This window comes from Mustela putorius, unplaced genomic scaffold (assembly GCF_011764305.1).
Source record: "Mustela putorius furo isolate JIRA1106 unplaced genomic scaffold, ASM1176430v1.1 tig00003834_pilon_pilon_pilon, whole genome shotgun sequence".
NCBI lineage: Eukaryota > Metazoa > Chordata > Mammalia > Carnivora > Mustelidae > Mustela > Mustela putorius.
In genome coordinates, this window is record NW_025421987.1 from 94,310,584 (window position 1) to 94,328,219 (window position 17,636).

Genomic DNA, 17,636 nt, shown 5'->3' on the forward strand with positions numbered 1-17,636 from the left:
GGGGTTCAAAACTCAGCTTCCTCACCTACTAGCTGTGTAGCAGGCTCTGCCATTTTGGAAGAAAATAAAACTCTAGTTCACATAATATAAAAAAAATACTTTTAGGCAGATTAAAAATCTAAAGTATTAAGAAAAAGATATTAGAGGGAAACAATTTTGTCCTTAGATAGGGAAGACTCTCCCCAAGTAAAACACCAAACCCCATCAAGACAAAAAGGGGAAAAAAAAAAGGCTATTAAAAATTTTTAATGTTGGGTGCCTGGGTGGCTCAGTTATTAAGAGTCTGCCTTCGGCTAGGGTCATGATTTCAGGGTCCTGGGATCAAGCCTCGCATCAGGCTCCCTGCTCAACAGCGGGAGGCCTGCTTCTCCCTCTCCCACTCCCCATGTTTGTGTTCCTTCTCTGTCAAATAAATAAATAAAACCTTAAAAAAATAAAAGTCTCTCAACCTAAGTTCAAGTTCTGGTTTAAGTGTGTTTCATATCAAATCACCTTTCTCTGTGAGAAAAATACAGGTTTTTTTTTCTCTTTGTATCAAATCACTCAAACTGAATTCCTTCCCCGCTGGTGGCAGTTCCTTTAAAGGCATGTATGCCACAGATGTGTGGAAATGTTTCTAACACTGCTATCTCTTTAGATAGACAAAGGTTCCTCCAGACCACCTTTAAAGTTTCTATTTAAGGTAAATAAACCACAATCAGCTGAAGAATGATAGGCAGTTAGCTCCCACATAGCACTGGGTTAAGACACAGAGGTGGGAGAGTGATTGACTCATTTTAAAGTCAAACAAGGTTTTCAAGGGACCGATGGAAGCAAGGGAGACTGTTTTGTGTCCCCTTCTTGACCATGCTCCACTCTGTCCCAATTTCTGAGGACTTCCTTTTCCATGCTGCCCTCCAAACTCTCCTATCCTACTATCACAGCATATTCATTTTCTTCCTAACATTCCTTCACTTCTGTTTGGGAGAAGACTCCAGAAAAAGCCAACATGGCTTCAGTCAGAATGCATGTCTATACCTGAGTACTAATAAACCAGTGAATACCCTAAGGGCCTTTTCTTCAACACATGTGACAGCTGCTGGCATGCCCCCAGAGCTTTTGACACTGTCTGCATGTAGGCCTCCTACAGGGAGGGGCCGGAGACCAGGAGGGCAGGGGAAATCATGTCTCCCCTGGAGTGGGACTGATTGCTACTGTCAAGGTCCACAAAGGGCAGACCTGAAGAGTCGTCCAGGGACTCAAATGATCTCCTTCTCTAACTCCAGGAAGCGCTTAAGTAATCTACTGCTCAGGCAGTGGTCAGCTCTCCCTCCCTCACTGTTGCACTCTGAACCCACCTGCAGGATAGCTTGTGGGCAAGGCCAACAGAGACAACAGAAGTACCAACAAAGTAAAGGACATGGCAAATACTAAGGAATAATGTGAATTTGTATCTTTGCAGGAGTAGGTCTCTCATTAACTATATTGTTACTTTTTCGTTCATATTTTAAAAATAAATCACAACTCACATCCATAAGCTGTCAATAGTTCTTCTGATGTTGGAGGTCGATGTGGATCTTCATCCTCTCTAGGCTTGATGATATTAATGCCATAGATAGCTTCTAAGACATGTCTTGGAATATTCTGGCAAACATAGGCTTGTCAAGGAATCCATTCCCTTGAACTGAACCCCTCCCCACCACAGCTTCAGACACATGCTTCCTAATTCAGCACTTCCAGGACAGAAACTTTTACCTCTCCAGAAAAGAAGGGTAGTTACTCACAAATTTCTGAATACTTTTTCTTCCTTTAAATCCCATGCTACCTTGTACCAGTTATTCATGGACATGCTCCATCTGACCGTCCCCCCAACTGAATCTGGCAAGGGCAGGATCCACAGCTGATTGATGCCTATAGCCTCCATGGAACCCAGCCTAACCTGGCTTGTGATAAGTACTCAGTACATACCTGATTACTAATTCACAGAGAAGCATTTAGTGTAACATGTGTTCCCATCTATCAAGAGGCAGTAACAATGTCATCTATTAAAACACTGTACTGAAGGGGAGCCTGGGTGGCTCTGTGGTCATGATCTCAGGGTCCTGGGATCGAGTCCCGCATCAGGCTCTCTACTCAGCAGGGAGCATGCTTCCCTGCCCCACCCCCCCGGCCCGCCTGCCTCTCTGCCTACTTGTGATGTCTGTTTGTCAAAAAAAAAAAAAAAAAAAAAATCTTAAAAAAAGGTGCTGAAAATGCAAACCTTTCAAACACTGTACCAGCCCCACCTTGCCCCCTGGAGGTATGTGAGTCTGTGTGCAGTCACTAGGCCACTTTGCAGACTTTGACATTCACCAGTATCTATTAATTCAAAGTACGGTTCTGCAAGATGACAGTTTTTACAGAAATGGTGTCAGAGCATATGTGTAATGTTTTCAGATTTACCCAGGTCACTACAGGTAGACTTAATGCAGTGCAGTCTTTTTAACTATTGTGTACTATTCTATTTTAGCAATACACTGTATTTTACCTATCCTAAATGAATTCTTTCTTCCTCATTTTCTTACAGAAAGAGAAATTAAACTGGGGTGCATGAAAAGCTGTGGCCTTCAGGGAGGTCATGAAGGATCATGTCAAGAACTGTAACTTACCCTACCTAGGAACTAACAGATTGGTGTGCTGGTCTCAGGGAGTCGCCTGTCTCCCGCCAGCACACACAGAATAGTAAACAGGCAAACATGCTGGCTTATAAGAACAGTAAAACCTTAAGACGCCATGGTTCTTTTTTTTTTTTTTTTTTTTTTTTGAAGGACGCCATGGTTCTTAAAAGGTTTGTCTCTGAGTACTTTTTTCATGTCAGACACTATTCTAGATGCTTCACAGAAGGTAACTCATTATGCTGGGAGGTGACAGAGTTCCTAATCAGCTGCTTACTAGCTGCTAGATCTTGGCAAATTGTTGAAGTTCTCTGTGCCTGACTTTCCTCAAGCTTGAAAAAATGCAAACAGCAGCAGTACCCACGTCAAGGGCTGCTCTAAGAATTAAATGAGATTACTTGGTAAGTGTTGTGTGGCGCGCACAGTAAGCTAGCAATAATGTTGGCTGAAATGATTACAATTCTCACTGTGAGATCATCAACTGTGAAGTAGTTTTTTGGAATTTTTCAGGAGAGGAATGTTTCTGGAAGGTTATGCAAGCTTACAAAGGTAACAGAAATAGTCTAACACCAGTGTCAGGATTCAACTGGGAGCCGAGATCCAAAGCCCGGGCTCTCCCACTGATAACAGGCAACACAGTTGCCATCGGGACATGAGGTCTTCCTCCCAGAGTCCTGAGGCTACCTCACTGTATAAACTTAGATCACTAGCCAGTATTTCAGGTTTTTCCATTCAATAGCATTTGTGAATTTATCCAATGCAAAGCAATGTCCCAAACAAACTTGAAGCCCTAATATACACAAGAATAACCAATTTTTATAAAGCGGAAAGGATATTAGTGACACAGGGGGGACGTGGTCTCTCATTTGGTCAATTGGGAGGATTCCACTGCAAATCATCTCTGCCTTAGTAGAGACGAAGGATGGCATCACCAGGCCGGGGCAGTCACACAAGCAGAGGCCAGGTTCCACATAGAGGGTCTGAAAGATAAGTGAGAAGTTTATGCTGGGCACAAAGCAGAGGAAGGGAAAAGACCAGCACATGAGCAGCAAGGACCTTCAAAGAAGCACCCAGAGGGAGGAATCTGAGAAGTCGATGCTGCAGAAATACCTGGAAATGCTTGGTGTGGCCAGGTGTGGCAGACACAGACACTTTCTTGTCACCCATGATGGTGTTGATTGTGGAACTCTTACCAACATTTGGGTAGCCCACCTGCAAGAGACACCTCAGTTACTGAAGAGTCAAACACTACCTCTGTCGAACCCAAAGTAAATACACACAAAGGACAACAGTAGTGTAAGTGTTTGGGGGCTTTAAAACATTTGAAATAGATGCTGTTTGTTGACAATCTTCTCCCCGGTGGTATGGGTGTATTTATTCAGACAAGTTTCCTGGTAAATAAATTCTTCCTCATCACTGTCTGCAGTGATCAATAGTCAAGCTAAGTACATTTTACTTTTATAGGTCTTGCTGTAACAGCAGATGTTACGATAAACCTCAGCCCTCTGTTCCCAGCTTTCCCCAGGATGTCCCATCTCACAGGCATTTCGCTGTTTTTGCTGTGTTTTTCACACTGTGGGTGAAGTCAAGCATTAGACAGGCATTTTAAATACCACCACATACAATTAATCTTTAATGACTTGTTAGGAAATTTGTCTTATTGGTTAAAAAAATTTTTTTTGATTGGTTAAAAATTTTAAGTGGCACATTGACTTGATATGGGTTAGCAAGCTCTTAAAGCTCTTCAATTACTCCTAGCAGGATTATATTAGGGTTCTCATGGCAGCCTTGCTCCAGGTTTTTCCTCAGGCTTCCTCCTGTACCTCCAAATCCAATTCCCACTTACTTCTAAGAATCCTTTATCAGTGTGACTGGAAGATTATAAATACCAATTCCACTAAACATAAAACCCCAAATCTTCCACCTCTATTCTAGGCCTCATTACAGACAATATCCATTGTTCCAGTCTTTGCTCTCACTCCTCTTCACACTTAGACAAACTGTTATCTGCTGTTCCACGAACATATTTCCATTCCTGAGGCTTTGCTTGAGCATTTACCTTCTGTCTGGAAGGCCCTCCCATGGTCACTTTGTCAAAACCTCACATTATACTTTCAGGTGAGAAACCTCTTACATAAAGATTTCAGATGACTGCTCATCGTTCTCAATATTCTCATGTTTTGTGTTTGTTTGTAACTTGATTATATGACTTATTACTACTTGTTTTGATGGCATGAGTTGGGGGGAGGCCACTGTTGTAGCTGTTCTCTCCCCCACCTTCTGTAGATCAGGCTCCTTCACTACACACTCCTACAGGCTGCAGGATGTATTCTCACACGCACCACACCTGGAACTCCAAGCTCTGGGAGGGTGAGGATTGGGTCTGTCTGCTCCCAATATACTGCTAGGGACCAAAAGGATGCCTGGCCTGTGGCACATGACCAGTAAATGTTCGTAGACTGAGGAAATTAACCTATTCTTGGGATTTCTAGAGCAAAACATTCAGAAAGTAGAGGGGCTGCTTAGTACTTCCCTAAGTGTGAGAAAGAAACTAGCTTTTAGGGAAGCTGGTTTCTGGTAGCATGAAAAAAATGAATTTTTAGCAATCATATTAAAAAAAAAAAAAGAAGCTGAAGCTCTGATGCTGAGGGAAATGACCTAAGTTCTCCAAGCTTCACAGCAAGTGAGTCCATCCCACTGTAACTAGGCAGTATACTAGGTCTGCCCAGCTCTAGGGACAATTCCTTTAACTAGCACTCTGAAGTGAAATGTTGACGTACTATAATCATTGTAAGTAGGCTTGTGGTGGGGGGTGGGTGGGAGCACACTTTGAAACAATTAGGATTAGCTATACTTGGCATGTAATTTAAGAGTTAGAAGATTTTAAACCTGTCATGATCTACTTTCCCTCATGGTTTTGTTCTCTTGGATGAGAGACCTTTACAATAACCTTCTCTGACATCTAACATCTCCTTAGCTAAAGATGGGGCCTCTGGAGCTGTGCTGTACATCTTTGAGGTAGCACTTCTCACAGCCACCTCTAGAACTAGTGTATATGTAGCTAAGGATGGGATCTCCTTTCCCTTATTCTTTTTTTTTTTTTTTTTTAAGATTCTATTTATTTGACAGACAGAGATCACAAGTAGGCAGAGAGGCAGTCAGAGAGAGAGGGGTAAGCAGGCCCCCTGTTGAGTAGAGAGCCCAATGAGGGGCTGGATCACAGAACCCTGAGACCATGAACTGATTCGAAGGCAGAGGCTTAACCCACTGAGCCAACCAGGTGCCCCTCCCTTTGTTCTTATGCAACTAAAGCAGCAGTCACGTTTTACTTGGCCCAAAGATGCTGGGATTTTCCCTAAAATACACCTGGAATATTTACAGTACAAGTTGGCAAGGATCACATGACACCAAAAGCCTAAGATTATTGAACTTGAAGTCTGAAGACAACTTTGAAGGCGTTCTCATTCTGCTACCTCTTTGTAAGTCACAGGACTGGTAGGGCTGAAATGGAAGACAAGAGAAGATAACTGATATAAACAGGGCTGTAACCAATGTTAAGTCTTGAGAGCGTTCATTCTTTTGAGCTGGACTTTAGCTATTCCCACAATGCCAACAGGCAACAAGAGGGCAATAATGTTCCCTATGATGCCAAAAGGTTGGTTGATCTCTTGGGGTCCAGTGTAGCTACCAAGATCAGAAATAAAGGCACCCATGTGGTGGGGCACGTGGGTGGTACAACCGGTTGGGCGTCCGGCTTCGGGTTTTGGCTCAGGTCGTGATTTCAGGATCCCAAGATCAAGCCCTACTTTGGGTTCCATGCTCAGTGCACAGTCTGCTTGGGATCCTCTCTCCCTCTGCCCCTTCCGCTTCTCTCTTTCCAGTAATAAAACTTTCTTAAAAAGATTTTATTTGGGGCGCCTGGGTGGCTCAGTGGGTTAAGCCGCTGCCTTCGGCTCAGGTCATGATCTCAGGGTGCTGGGATCGAGTTCCGCATCGGGCTCTCTGCTCAGCAGGGAGCCTGCTTCCCTCTCTCTCTCTCTCTGCCTGCCTCTCCGACTACTTGTGATTTCTGTCAAATAAATAAATGAAATCTTAAAAAAAAAAAAAAAGATTTTATTTGTCAGAGAGAGAGAGGGAGGGAGGGAGGTGGAGAGAGAGCATGAGCACAAGCAGGGGGAGCAGGAGACAGAGGACAGAGGGAGAAGCTGGGTCCCTGCTGAGCAGGGAGCCCAATGTGAGACTCGATCCCAGGGCTTCAGCAAAAGGCAGATGCTCAACCAGTTAAGCCACCCAGGCAGCCCTCAAATAAGAAAATCTTAAAAAAGAAAGAAAGAAAAAAGTACCCATGCAGTAACGATCTGAGGACCTATTTCATTTTACCAGTCCAACTGTAAGTTGTCCGTCTTTCACCTTCTTCCCAGTGTGCAGCTGCTTAAAGATCTCCAACAATTCCTGCCTCGATACCAGGTGGGTGAAATTGTGTGTGCACTCCTTCTGCAGGGTCTTCCTACCCTGAGCCTCAGAATCCACAGGACAGCTTCCCTGCCAGTCCAGGCCACAGGCCTCTTCATCAGGATTGCTATCCTCTTCTGAGCAAGTCTGCCAAACCTCTTCCTCCTCCTCTGGACAGTCCTCATACTCACTGGAGTCTTCATCGCTAGGGGCAACGTCACTGAGTGCGAGGGAACTGGTGTCTGGGAGATGTCTGGACTCACTGCATGAGACCACAGCCTCATCACAACTGGACTTTTCGGACTCGGCTGTGTTGGTTTCTCCAGCATCCCCTTTCACCTGCTCCTGAAGAGAGGACAGAAACCAACAAAGCTCAGAAGTGTATGACAACGGCACCTTCCACTCTAGTGAATGTACTCAGCGCTGGTTATCTCAGGTGAAGACAGGATAGGATAAGTTATGAAGGAGACCAGAAAAGATGAAAACAGGGAGACATGGTAAACTTTTTGGTGAAAGGACACAACCAACTAGCAGAAGTGGTGCTCTCTGGGGATGGGAGGAGCAGTGGACCTTCACTTTACACATCATGTTTGTAACAGATACATCTCTAAAAAAAGCAAGAGTTTAGAAAAAGCCGGTGTCAAGCTGACTTCTTTAGCAGTACATTATTTTGCACCAGGCTGTAGAACAAAGCATTTCTCATTAATGATAAAATACTTAACATTCTCTTCTTTGCACAAAACAAGGGCATGGTTTATAATTTGAGTTTCTTTTTACATTTCCATTTTTAAAGACCATGATTTGCATGTTACAGGGAACTGCTATTCCTTTGTAATTGCCTTTAATAAGTCAAAGCACTGTGGAGCACAGCTCCCTCTGGATGAAACGCAGAAGCAAAAAAACTCAACTCCACATGTGAAACTTACGCACATAAGCAAAGAGAAAGATATGAATCATTTACTCTTCAAGGATGTGTTAATTCTTTTGAATTCCTACTGATAATAAAGCAAAAGCAAGACAATATACAGTATTATTAATCTGAATTAACAAGAGGTCTGGGTTTGGATTTAGAAGTGATGCAAACTTTAAATCATTTCTAAATTACCTAGTGTTAGAATGAGTAGCCATCACAGAAGAGGACACTATGAACTCAGTTAAACAAGTATCCTAAATTTTAGGAAAGTAGAGATATAAACAAAATGTTAGGAAAAATAGGCATGATTTCATGCTCAGGCCTGGCAGGTCAAAAAGAAACATGGCAGCATGGCTTTTAATAGAACTACAGAACTAGAAGCAATTTCTATGAGAGCAATGAATATAAAGACGGTATGTCTTCATTATGAGCTCTTCTGGATTGTTTAAAATATCAAAGAAACAGAAAACAATAATGTGAACTGAATGTGAATGTATATTAAAAAAACTACTAAAACTAGAAGCAGTTTAGGTTCAGAAAAAATGATAAAGACAACAAAAGAACTTTGTGCCAGTTATATTAAAAATAAAAAGATGGGAAAAATCAATCCCTTAGTGGGGGGAAAAGAGTGCAATTTAACAGATAGCCAAGAGAAAACAAAAGTACTCAGCTTGAAATCTGAAAATTTTTTTTTCCCCAAGTAAGAAGGGGTCAAACAATTGCAAAGGAAGAACCAAATTTCATATAGGTGAGGAAACAGTGACTATCAAACTATTTCCAATAAATTCATGTTTGACAGTCAAATGACAGATGTGATGCTAGCTTTGATATCACAACAGTAGCTGGTTATTGGTCTCAGGAGATCATGAAAAATGGCAGACACTTCAGAAGACTTGAGAGAAGTAAAAGATGGCTAACTTAAAAAGGGAGAAACAGTATTTTCCATTAACCAGCTCTGCCAACTCAGAACTGGGTATGGAAGCAAGTCTACAGGGCAGCTGGGAGTCCTAGAAAGACAGTCACCAAGGTACTAGTTGGTTAACAGTTCAGGGAAGGGGCGCCTGGGTGGCTCAGTGGGTAAAGCCGCTGCCTTCGGCTCAGGTCATGATCTCAGGGTCCTAGGATCGAGTCCCGCATCGGGCTCTCTGCTCAGCGGGGAGCCTGCTTCCTCCTCTCTCTCTCTCTGCCTGCCTCTCTGCCTACTTGTGATCTCTCTCTGTCAAATAAATAAATAAATAATCTTTAAAAAAACAAAAAAAACCCAAAAAACAGTTCAGGGAATACCACCTATATAGAAACTATCTTTTTTCCATTTTTTATAGTTATGGGGTTGATACATCAGGGCTAAGTAATACAGTGATAAGTATTTATTAAAAAAAATTTCCTTAAAACACTCATCTCCAGAAAAGAGTTGAAACACAGAAATAACCGTTAAGAAGACAACCCAAGAAGCCAGACTGACTGCCTGAGGATAATAAGCACTTACAGTTATTGCTGAGATGATTAAATGAATACAATGTATAAAGTGCTTAAGACAACGTAACTGGCATAGAATAAGCTTTCTATGGTTTAGTTTAGGTTTTTTTTTTTTTTTTTTAAGATTTTATTTATTTATTTGACAGATTACAAGTAGGCAGAGAGGCAGGCAGAGAGAGGAGGAAACAGGCTCCCTGCCGAGCAGAGAGCCCGATACGGGGCTTGATCCCAGGACTCTGGGATCATGAGCTGAGCCCAAGGCAGAGGCTTTAACCCACTGAGCCACCCAGGTTGCCCTATGGTTTAGTTTTTATTAACAGTAGTTAATATTAGTAGTTTTTATTAACAGTAGTAATAATGGAATAATTATTATTGTTACATCCTTGTGAACACACCTGTATTCATCACATCAAAATGCTTACAGGGGGGCTCAGTAAGCTCATAAAAGCCTTGGTCCTAATCTGTTTAACAATGTTATTAAGGGGGCGCCTGGATGGCTCAGTGGGTTAAGCCGCTGCCTTCAGCTCAGGTCATGATCTCAGAGTCCTGGGATCGAGTCCCGCATCGGGCTCTCTGCTCAGCAGAGAGCCTACTTCCCTCTCTCTCTGCCTGCCTCTCCATCTACTTATGATTTCTCTCTGTCAAATAAATAAATAAAATATTTAAAAAACAAAACAAAACAAAACAAAAAAACCAATGTTATTAAGGACTGGAAAGAATATAGAGGACAAACACACAAAACTTGTAGATTCAAAGCTAAGAGGAGAGAAAAGCAAACCGTAAAACCAAAATGAATTCTCTATCTTAGCCCTAAATCTCTAACAATATTTCAGAGTAATTACATGTCCTCAATTGAGGTAAACACAAAATGAAAAACTTGTTCCACATGTAAATATGGGATCAGATTTGCATAAGTTTTTTCTTTTTTAAAAAATATTTGAGGGATTTTGTTGTTCACAGGTTAAATGAGCCACGAGCTTCAGCTCCTCTGAAATGGGGTGAACCAACAAAAACAAAAACAGAATTACTGGGAGTATTCTGGTCACAGGACATAGTCATCCCTCTGAATATTAACACACACAATTAGGTGCCACCAACTCTTAAGTGTTTCCTGACACAGGGAGACAGGCACTTGAGATGAACAGTGTCCCAGACACTGTGTCCATGATGAGTAGGACACCAGAAAATATACACAGAGAGAACTAAGGGGACAAAGAAGAGTCCATAGATCAAAGGCTAGGGAGGCTGCCTTGGCTTCACTGAACTGAAGAACTTTCTAAAGGTAGAAAGAAAGAGTGAGCTACCTAGTCTCTATCATTTAACACAGATAAATAACAGAGATTATATGACTGTCTGCCATGAAGGTGAGGGAAGGAATTCATAGAGCTACCTGTAAACTCATCAAGGGGAGGGCATTTTGTTCACTGGCACTCAGCTCAACATACAAAATAGCCTACAGATGGTTGACAGAGATGAAAGGAAAAGGCTAGGGAAAAAGGCATCACTTTAAGTCTCTTTCAGCTCTAAGATTCTACTACTAATTGTACTTCATAGCTATTATTAGCTAATAGTTATATTTTTTATTAGAAAATATACCCCAGGGGTGCCTGGCTGGCTCAGTTGATGGTGCATGTGACTCTTGATCTTGGGGTTATGAGCTCAGGCCCCACACTGCGTGCAGAAATTACTTAAACAAAAACAAAAACACTCCAAACTGTTTCTGTAAAATTTAGGTTAAAAAGTAACATTGTATATTGGGGCGCCTGGGTGGCTCAGTGGCTTAAGGCCTCTGCCTTCAGCTCCGATCATGATCCTGGGGTCCTGGTATCAAGACCCACGCGGGGCTCTCTGCTCAACAGTGAGGCTATTTCCCCCTGCCCCTTGCCTGCCTCTCTGTCAAATAAATAAATAAAATCTTAAAACAAAACAAAACAAAACAAAAGAAAACAAAACATGGTATAGGGCGCCTGGGTAGCTCAGTTAAGCATCTCCCTTTGGCTCAGGTCATAAGGCCAGGGGCCTGGGATGGAGCCCCGCATCATCGCATGGGGCTCCCTGCTCAGCAGGAAGTCTGCTTCTCCTTTTCTCTCTCCTTCTGCCCCTTCCCCTGCTTGTGCTCTCTGTCTCAAAAAATAAATAAAATCTTAAAAGAAAAAAACCAAGATAACATGGTATATCTTTAGGATTACTTCACTTGTTTGTTTTGAAAGAGATTCTAATCAAGTCCTGAGAAGTAGAGTTAAACCCTTCGGTTGTACCGCCTCCTATTAAAAACAATTACAAAGTCATTATTAGACTTCCTATACAATTTCCTGTCAAAAATCTAAAAAAATAGGGGTGCCTGGGTGGCTCAGTGGGTAAAGCCTGGGCCTTCGGCTTGGGTCAAGATCCCAGGACCTGGGATCAAGCCCTGCATCAGGCTCTCTGCTCAGCAGGAAGTCAGCTTTCTCCTCTCTCTCTCTCTCTCTCTCTTTTTCTGCCTGCCTGTCTACTTGTGATCTCTGTCAAATAAATAAAAAAATCTTAAAAAAAAATCTAAAAAAATAAAAATTATAGCTTGTATCAGTGTGTACCATACAGCCCCAGAGACGTTCACAACCAGGGAAAGTAACCTTGTGGCTCATTTTTCTATACATCACCCTACTATCAGAGCATTTGGATTCCCAATAATCTTCAATAAGAGTAAACAAAGCTTACTAACCAGAAACTGAAATCTTCTTCCCAGAAACGCAACCTTAAAAAGTCTCGCAGGGTTACCTCAGAGTCACCAATTAGTTGAATGGCTTCAGCCAAAGCTGACCAGAAGATAATCTTCACATTTTCTTGTTCAAAGTATGTGGCCCAAGCACTCCGCTGCTCAGCAGTCAACAAATCGGCCTTATTTATCAGAATGACGTTTTCCTTATTATCATCTATTTCCTTCACATAACATTCCTAGGCAAGACAAAGGTATTTAGAAAAGCCTCTTCAAACAAGTGAAAATTGGGCTAATTATACAGAAAGCCCCCATATAGTATTAAAAGCTTTTACTGCCCTCAGTTTTAAGTCAATCCTAATTTAAAGATTTTCCATCCTGGTACTTTTCTACTGATCCTTCTCAACAAGCTCTGAAAAAGTTAGATAATATATACCTAAAAATACCCTCAACATTAGCAACTGGAAAGGGTAAAAGGAAATACTCTCCTACCCTGCTGAAGTATAACAGATTCTTTTTCTTTAAATAATGTAGCTCCTCTCTTTAATAGTGCTGAGTTGTTTCTTTTATACAAAAGTTTAAGAAATGCAAAATTAGGATATTTCCCAGCCAGCAGGGACTATTTTTCAGCCAAGTGATGATAGCCAATATAATCTCATCTTTTCATGTAAAAATACTTTTTGAAGTCTAAAAGAAAAACAAGACCCAGTAATTGAAATTAATTCCCAACCACAGCTCTTCATTAGGAAACAAGGTATAAAAGCAGACTTCATAAGAGTTTTAGCATTCTGATTTTTGTCCCTCACCAGTGAATTTAAAAATATTCTGCAGCAGGGTGCCTGGGTGACTCAGATGTTTGAGCATCTGCCTTCAGCTAGGGTCATGATCTTGGGGTCCTGAGATTGAGCCCTACACTGGGCTCCCCGCTCAGTGGGGAGCCTGCTTCTCCCTCTCCCTCTGCCTGCTGTTCCCCGCAGTTTGTGCACTATCAAATAAATACATAAAATCTTTTTTTTTTTTTTTTTAAGATTTTGTCTATTTATTTGTCAAAGAGAGAGGACAGCACACAAGCAGGAGCAGCAGCAGGTAGAAGGAGAAGCAGTCTCCTTGCTGAGAAAGAAGCCCTGTGTGGGGCTTGATCCCAGGACCCTGGGATCATGAACTGAGCCGAAGGCAGATGCTCAACCAACTGAGCTACACAGGCATCCCATAAATAAAATCTTTAAAAAAAATATTCTGGACTATTACTATTATAGACTCAAACACTAATAGGAATACTTCACATGTGTACAGTGTTTTATTAATTTACAACCTGTATTTCATTTCATGTAGCCTTTACTCCTTAATTGTTACTCCTGCTGGTGTTTTACAAACTTAGTTTGCTTGTAAAATATCACAAGAGGAAATAACTAAGGTGTGAAGAGAGAGAGCTTAATAGTATGGGTAAGCTGTGACTAGTAAATACAATGCCAGTTCAGCTGATGTCTCTTAAAAAATGAGAAACACTGGTAAATGTCTATTAACAAACTGGCTTCTAAACTAAAAGCTAGAAAAGTCATGTGTTTGTCCTTCCTGCAGATGGTAATACTAGTTTCTGAAGGAAGACACCTGTATAAGGAGCAGCAGTACGCATGAGGAGGCCTCCTTAAACCACAGCTAGAGGACAGAACTGAACGCTTGCCAGCAGGGACTGCTACCAGTGATACTGTCCTCCCGCTGAAGCTCCAAGAACTCCACATCTGAATTGTCACACTTCACTTACCAAATCCTCACATCTAAACAGGAGTGGGTTTCGAGCATCTACTATCTGGACCACGATATCACTGAAAAAGAGAGGGGAGATACTCTAATCACTGTGAGGTGCAACACTGACCATATGATAACAATAGCAAACAGTTTCCGCACATTAAGCATTTGACACATTTAACGTTTTAAGGTACAATTACCCCCAGTTTATCTATGAGGAAACTGAGGCATAGGACAGTGAAGTCACTTGTCTAAGGTCACCAGCTGCTAAGTGATGGAGCTGGAATGGGAAGTCAGTCTGGACCAGAGGACATGCTTGTAATCATAACATTCTCTTGCTAGAGAGCCTCTGATGTTTCATTCTAAAGCTTCAACTGTATCTTCTAGTAAACTCTTCTGGTGAGGTAAAAGTATTCCAAATACTTCAGTCCAAGGGGAGGTCTACTGTGTACTCAGTACCTAATCTACACTGGTGGTCAGGCCTCAAAAGAAAATGAATAAATCACTTGCTGACAGCTGCCACTATCAAAGCCTGTATCTTAGTTAAGCCCAGGGATGAAGAGAAAAAAACAAATCTAGCAACTCATCATCCACCAGTTTCAACAATGCGGCATTTAAATGGCTAAAATACAAAACGGGAAAAATATCAACTTAAGATGGCACACTGAAGCAGGACCAAGGAGTCCAACTTCTGCATCACACAGAAGATGCAGCAACAAGAAAACTTTCTGTAGCCAACAGCAAGCTCCTCAGAGCCCTCACAAATGCATTGGGGACTAGAGTAGACAAGCGCTTTGAGAATAAATCTCCCACTGCTCTGGGAGGATCCTCCTTTCATTCTGCCTCCATGGCTAGGAAAGATGCGCTAGTGGCCAGCTGCCACCAGAAGGAAATAAGCTGCAGGCATGCTCACAGCGGTCTCCTAAAAAGCCGAGTCTGGTTAGCCTGTTCTGAGGTAATGTTTATGCAACTAGACTGGACACGGAGGAAATGTATTAAATCAAACTTACCATTTAAGGCAGGGCTTTAAGAATCCAAGTGCATTTTCTTTCAGAATAAATTTCCAGCATAATATTGTGATTCCAAGAACTCACAGACTTGCTAATTAATGACAAATTGTTAAGTTCTCTAATTAAGTGGGTCCCAGTATTTCTTCTTTAAGGTATTACCTACCACTTTCAAACTGTGAGGATTTAACAGTAAATGCAACAATGAGTGCAAAACATGGACAAAATCTAATAAACTAAAACTGCAAGGTCCACCAACATCAGGTCTACCCGCAAACAAGCAGACACCAGAAAGAGAAGACAAACTTCAGACCGCTTGCTTCATGTGCTGCCTGAGGCTGCAGAGCAAAGTGCTGATCGTGTACCAGGAAAGGCTTCCGCAGTACAATAGTGCCTTATCTTCCTGAATACAGAGTTCTGCCCTCCGTGTCCCAGCAGCTTCCTGCATTTCAGTGACAGGGTATACATCAAATCTTTTCCAATAACTATGCTTGAAATTAAAGAGGCAGATGGCTTAGCTAGCCTGTTACCAAACAGGAGGCATCTGTTGTACCAAACACATCAATAAATATTTCCTGTTAAAAAATGTGGCAGTAGTCACTTCAATAATATTTCTATGTCAATCAGAACCACTTCCATGTGATAAAAACCATATACCGCAAGTTACAAACATGCTCTTTTATAAAAAAAGAAATACCTCATAATGAAAGTAACAGAGCAAGTAACATTGTAAAATAACTGAACTGAGGAGTTTCAACAAGTACAACAAGCTCCCTCTCAGGAAACCAGGTGCTTATTTAGGGACATAAAACATGGGTAAAGGGCCATTCTGTCAAGTGTGAAAGAATGAACACATATGCTTCCCTCTCAAAACCTCTAAGAATGAAAGTAAACTCTGAAGCTTATTAGGACAAAGAGAAAGAACAGCAGCAATTGAGACATGGTAGCCCAGTCATATTCCTGGGTATATGGTATATGGTAGCCTGTTCATATTCCTCAGCCCTGAGGGAGCAGGTAAGAAGTGTCCGATGCAAGGTCTCTAGGCAAGGGTGAAGTGTAGAACTGTAATCAATCTGAATGAGGAGCTCTTAGGTCTGCTTCCCTGTGCCTTCGAGGCAGGCAACTATACCTCCTCAATCTCCTATCCCAATGGCAAAAGGCTAGGTTCTATTATGGAGAAAATGAACCTGAGAAGCTGAAGACTTGGGACCTCAAGCACAGAAGGTGGGAAAAAGGTGCCATACAGAAGAAGAGGGGATTAAACAAGTCTATGTACCAAATAGTGAAAATGTACAACTTCTTTGCATCCTAACACCCACCATGTTTAGCCATGCTCTTGGCAGGAGACCATTCTCTTTAAGAAACTGACTGGCTCTAGGGAAAAACCCTACAAATCCTAACATCTTAGGGGTATTCCAACAGAATAAAATTGACCCCTACTTGGTCCTATACAGTGAAGTCCACAGTCGGCAAATTCCAACCAAACAGGTAGTCTTGTCAATCACGTTTATAATGCTTCTGCTGCTTCTTCTTTTTTTTAAAAAATATTTTATTTATTTGTCAGACAGAGTGAGCAAGAGAGAGCACAAGCAGGGGGAGTGCAAGGCAGAGTGAGAAGCAGGCTCCCTGCTGAGCAAGAAGCCCGATGCAGAACTTGATCCCAGAACCCTGAGATTATGACCTGAGCCTGAAGCAGACGCTTAACTCACTGAGCGCCCCATAGGTGCCCTAAGAATTCATTCCTAAATATAATCACACTGGCTGGGTGGCTCAGTCGATTAAACATCTGTTTTCAGCTCAGGTCACACATGATCCCAGGGTTCTGGGATCAAGCCCTGTCTTGGGCTCCCTGCTCAGTGGGGAGCCTGCTTCTCCCTCTCCCCCTGCCCTACCCTCCTCCCTGCTCCTCCCACCGCTTGTGCTCTCTCTCTCTATCCCCCAAATAAATAAATAAACATCTTTAAAAAGGTCACTTGATACCTGAGGAAAGCCTCTTACATAAAAGTAAGAAACCAGAATAAATTAAAAAAAAAAAAAAAAGGAATAGGGAGTAAAGTCAGGCAATGTAGGAAGTAGGAGAAAACCTAAAATCAAAAAAACAAGCAGAAAAACAAAACAATACTGTTAAATATGAAGATGGGGGCATTCCAAGGCCAAGTTTCCATATGTTAAACCTTGTTACCATTTTTCTTTGGAAGCAGCAGTACACATCTTTAACTGCTCAAGAGCTCCTAAAGAAGAGATCCACTGTACTCCACAAAAGTTCCCCAGGAGATCAGTGGGTCTTCCCGAGCCTCGTTCAAGCCTAACTGAATCAAAGGGGCCTGCACAGAGTCTGGGAGTCAGCAGCAAGCTTCTACTTTCTAGACTCTTTAGAGATTTGCCTTGTTACCCTGACACCCTTATATTCCAGCCCAACAGCCTTCTCTCTGCCCTTGCAGGAGCAGGATGGGGAAGGTATGCAAGTGACTTAAAAAAAAAAAAAAAAAAAGAGAGAGAGAGATATAATCCATACATCATAAAATTAACCCTTTTATTTTATTTATAAAAAAGATTTCATTTATTTATTTGACAGAGAGAGATCACAAGTAGTCAGAGAGGCAGGCAGAGAGATTTGGGTGCCCCAAATTTAAACCTTTTAAAAGTTTACGATTCAGGGGTGCCTGGGTGGCTCAGTGGCTCAGGTCATGATCCCAGGGTCCTGGGATGGAGCC

General features: G+C 42.0%; 1 protein-coding gene across 2 annotated transcripts in view; it reads right to left on the reverse strand.

Moving 5' to 3' along the window:
- LSG1 (large 60S subunit nuclear export GTPase 1) overlaps positions 1 to 17,636 on the reverse strand; it is a 32,286-nt gene that overhangs the window by 6,059 nt on the left and 8,591 nt on the right. Inside the window, exons 6-11 of one of the 2 annotated variants that reach the window (XM_004745293.3) lie at positions 13,932 to 13,992; positions 12,232 to 12,408; positions 7,014 to 7,430; positions 3,744 to 3,845; positions 3,470 to 3,613; positions 1,509 to 1,632 (exon numbers count right to left, since the gene is read on the reverse strand). In XM_004745293.3, coding sequence (XP_004745350.2) covers positions 1,509 to 1,632; positions 3,470 to 3,613; positions 3,744 to 3,845; positions 7,014 to 7,430; positions 12,232 to 12,408; positions 13,932 to 13,992 — 1,025 coding nt within the window. The remainder of the gene's footprint in view (positions 1 to 1,508; positions 1,633 to 3,469; positions 3,614 to 3,743; positions 3,846 to 7,013; positions 7,431 to 12,231; positions 12,409 to 13,931; positions 13,993 to 17,636) is intronic. The other variant, XM_013052615.2, reaches the window with a different exon arrangement.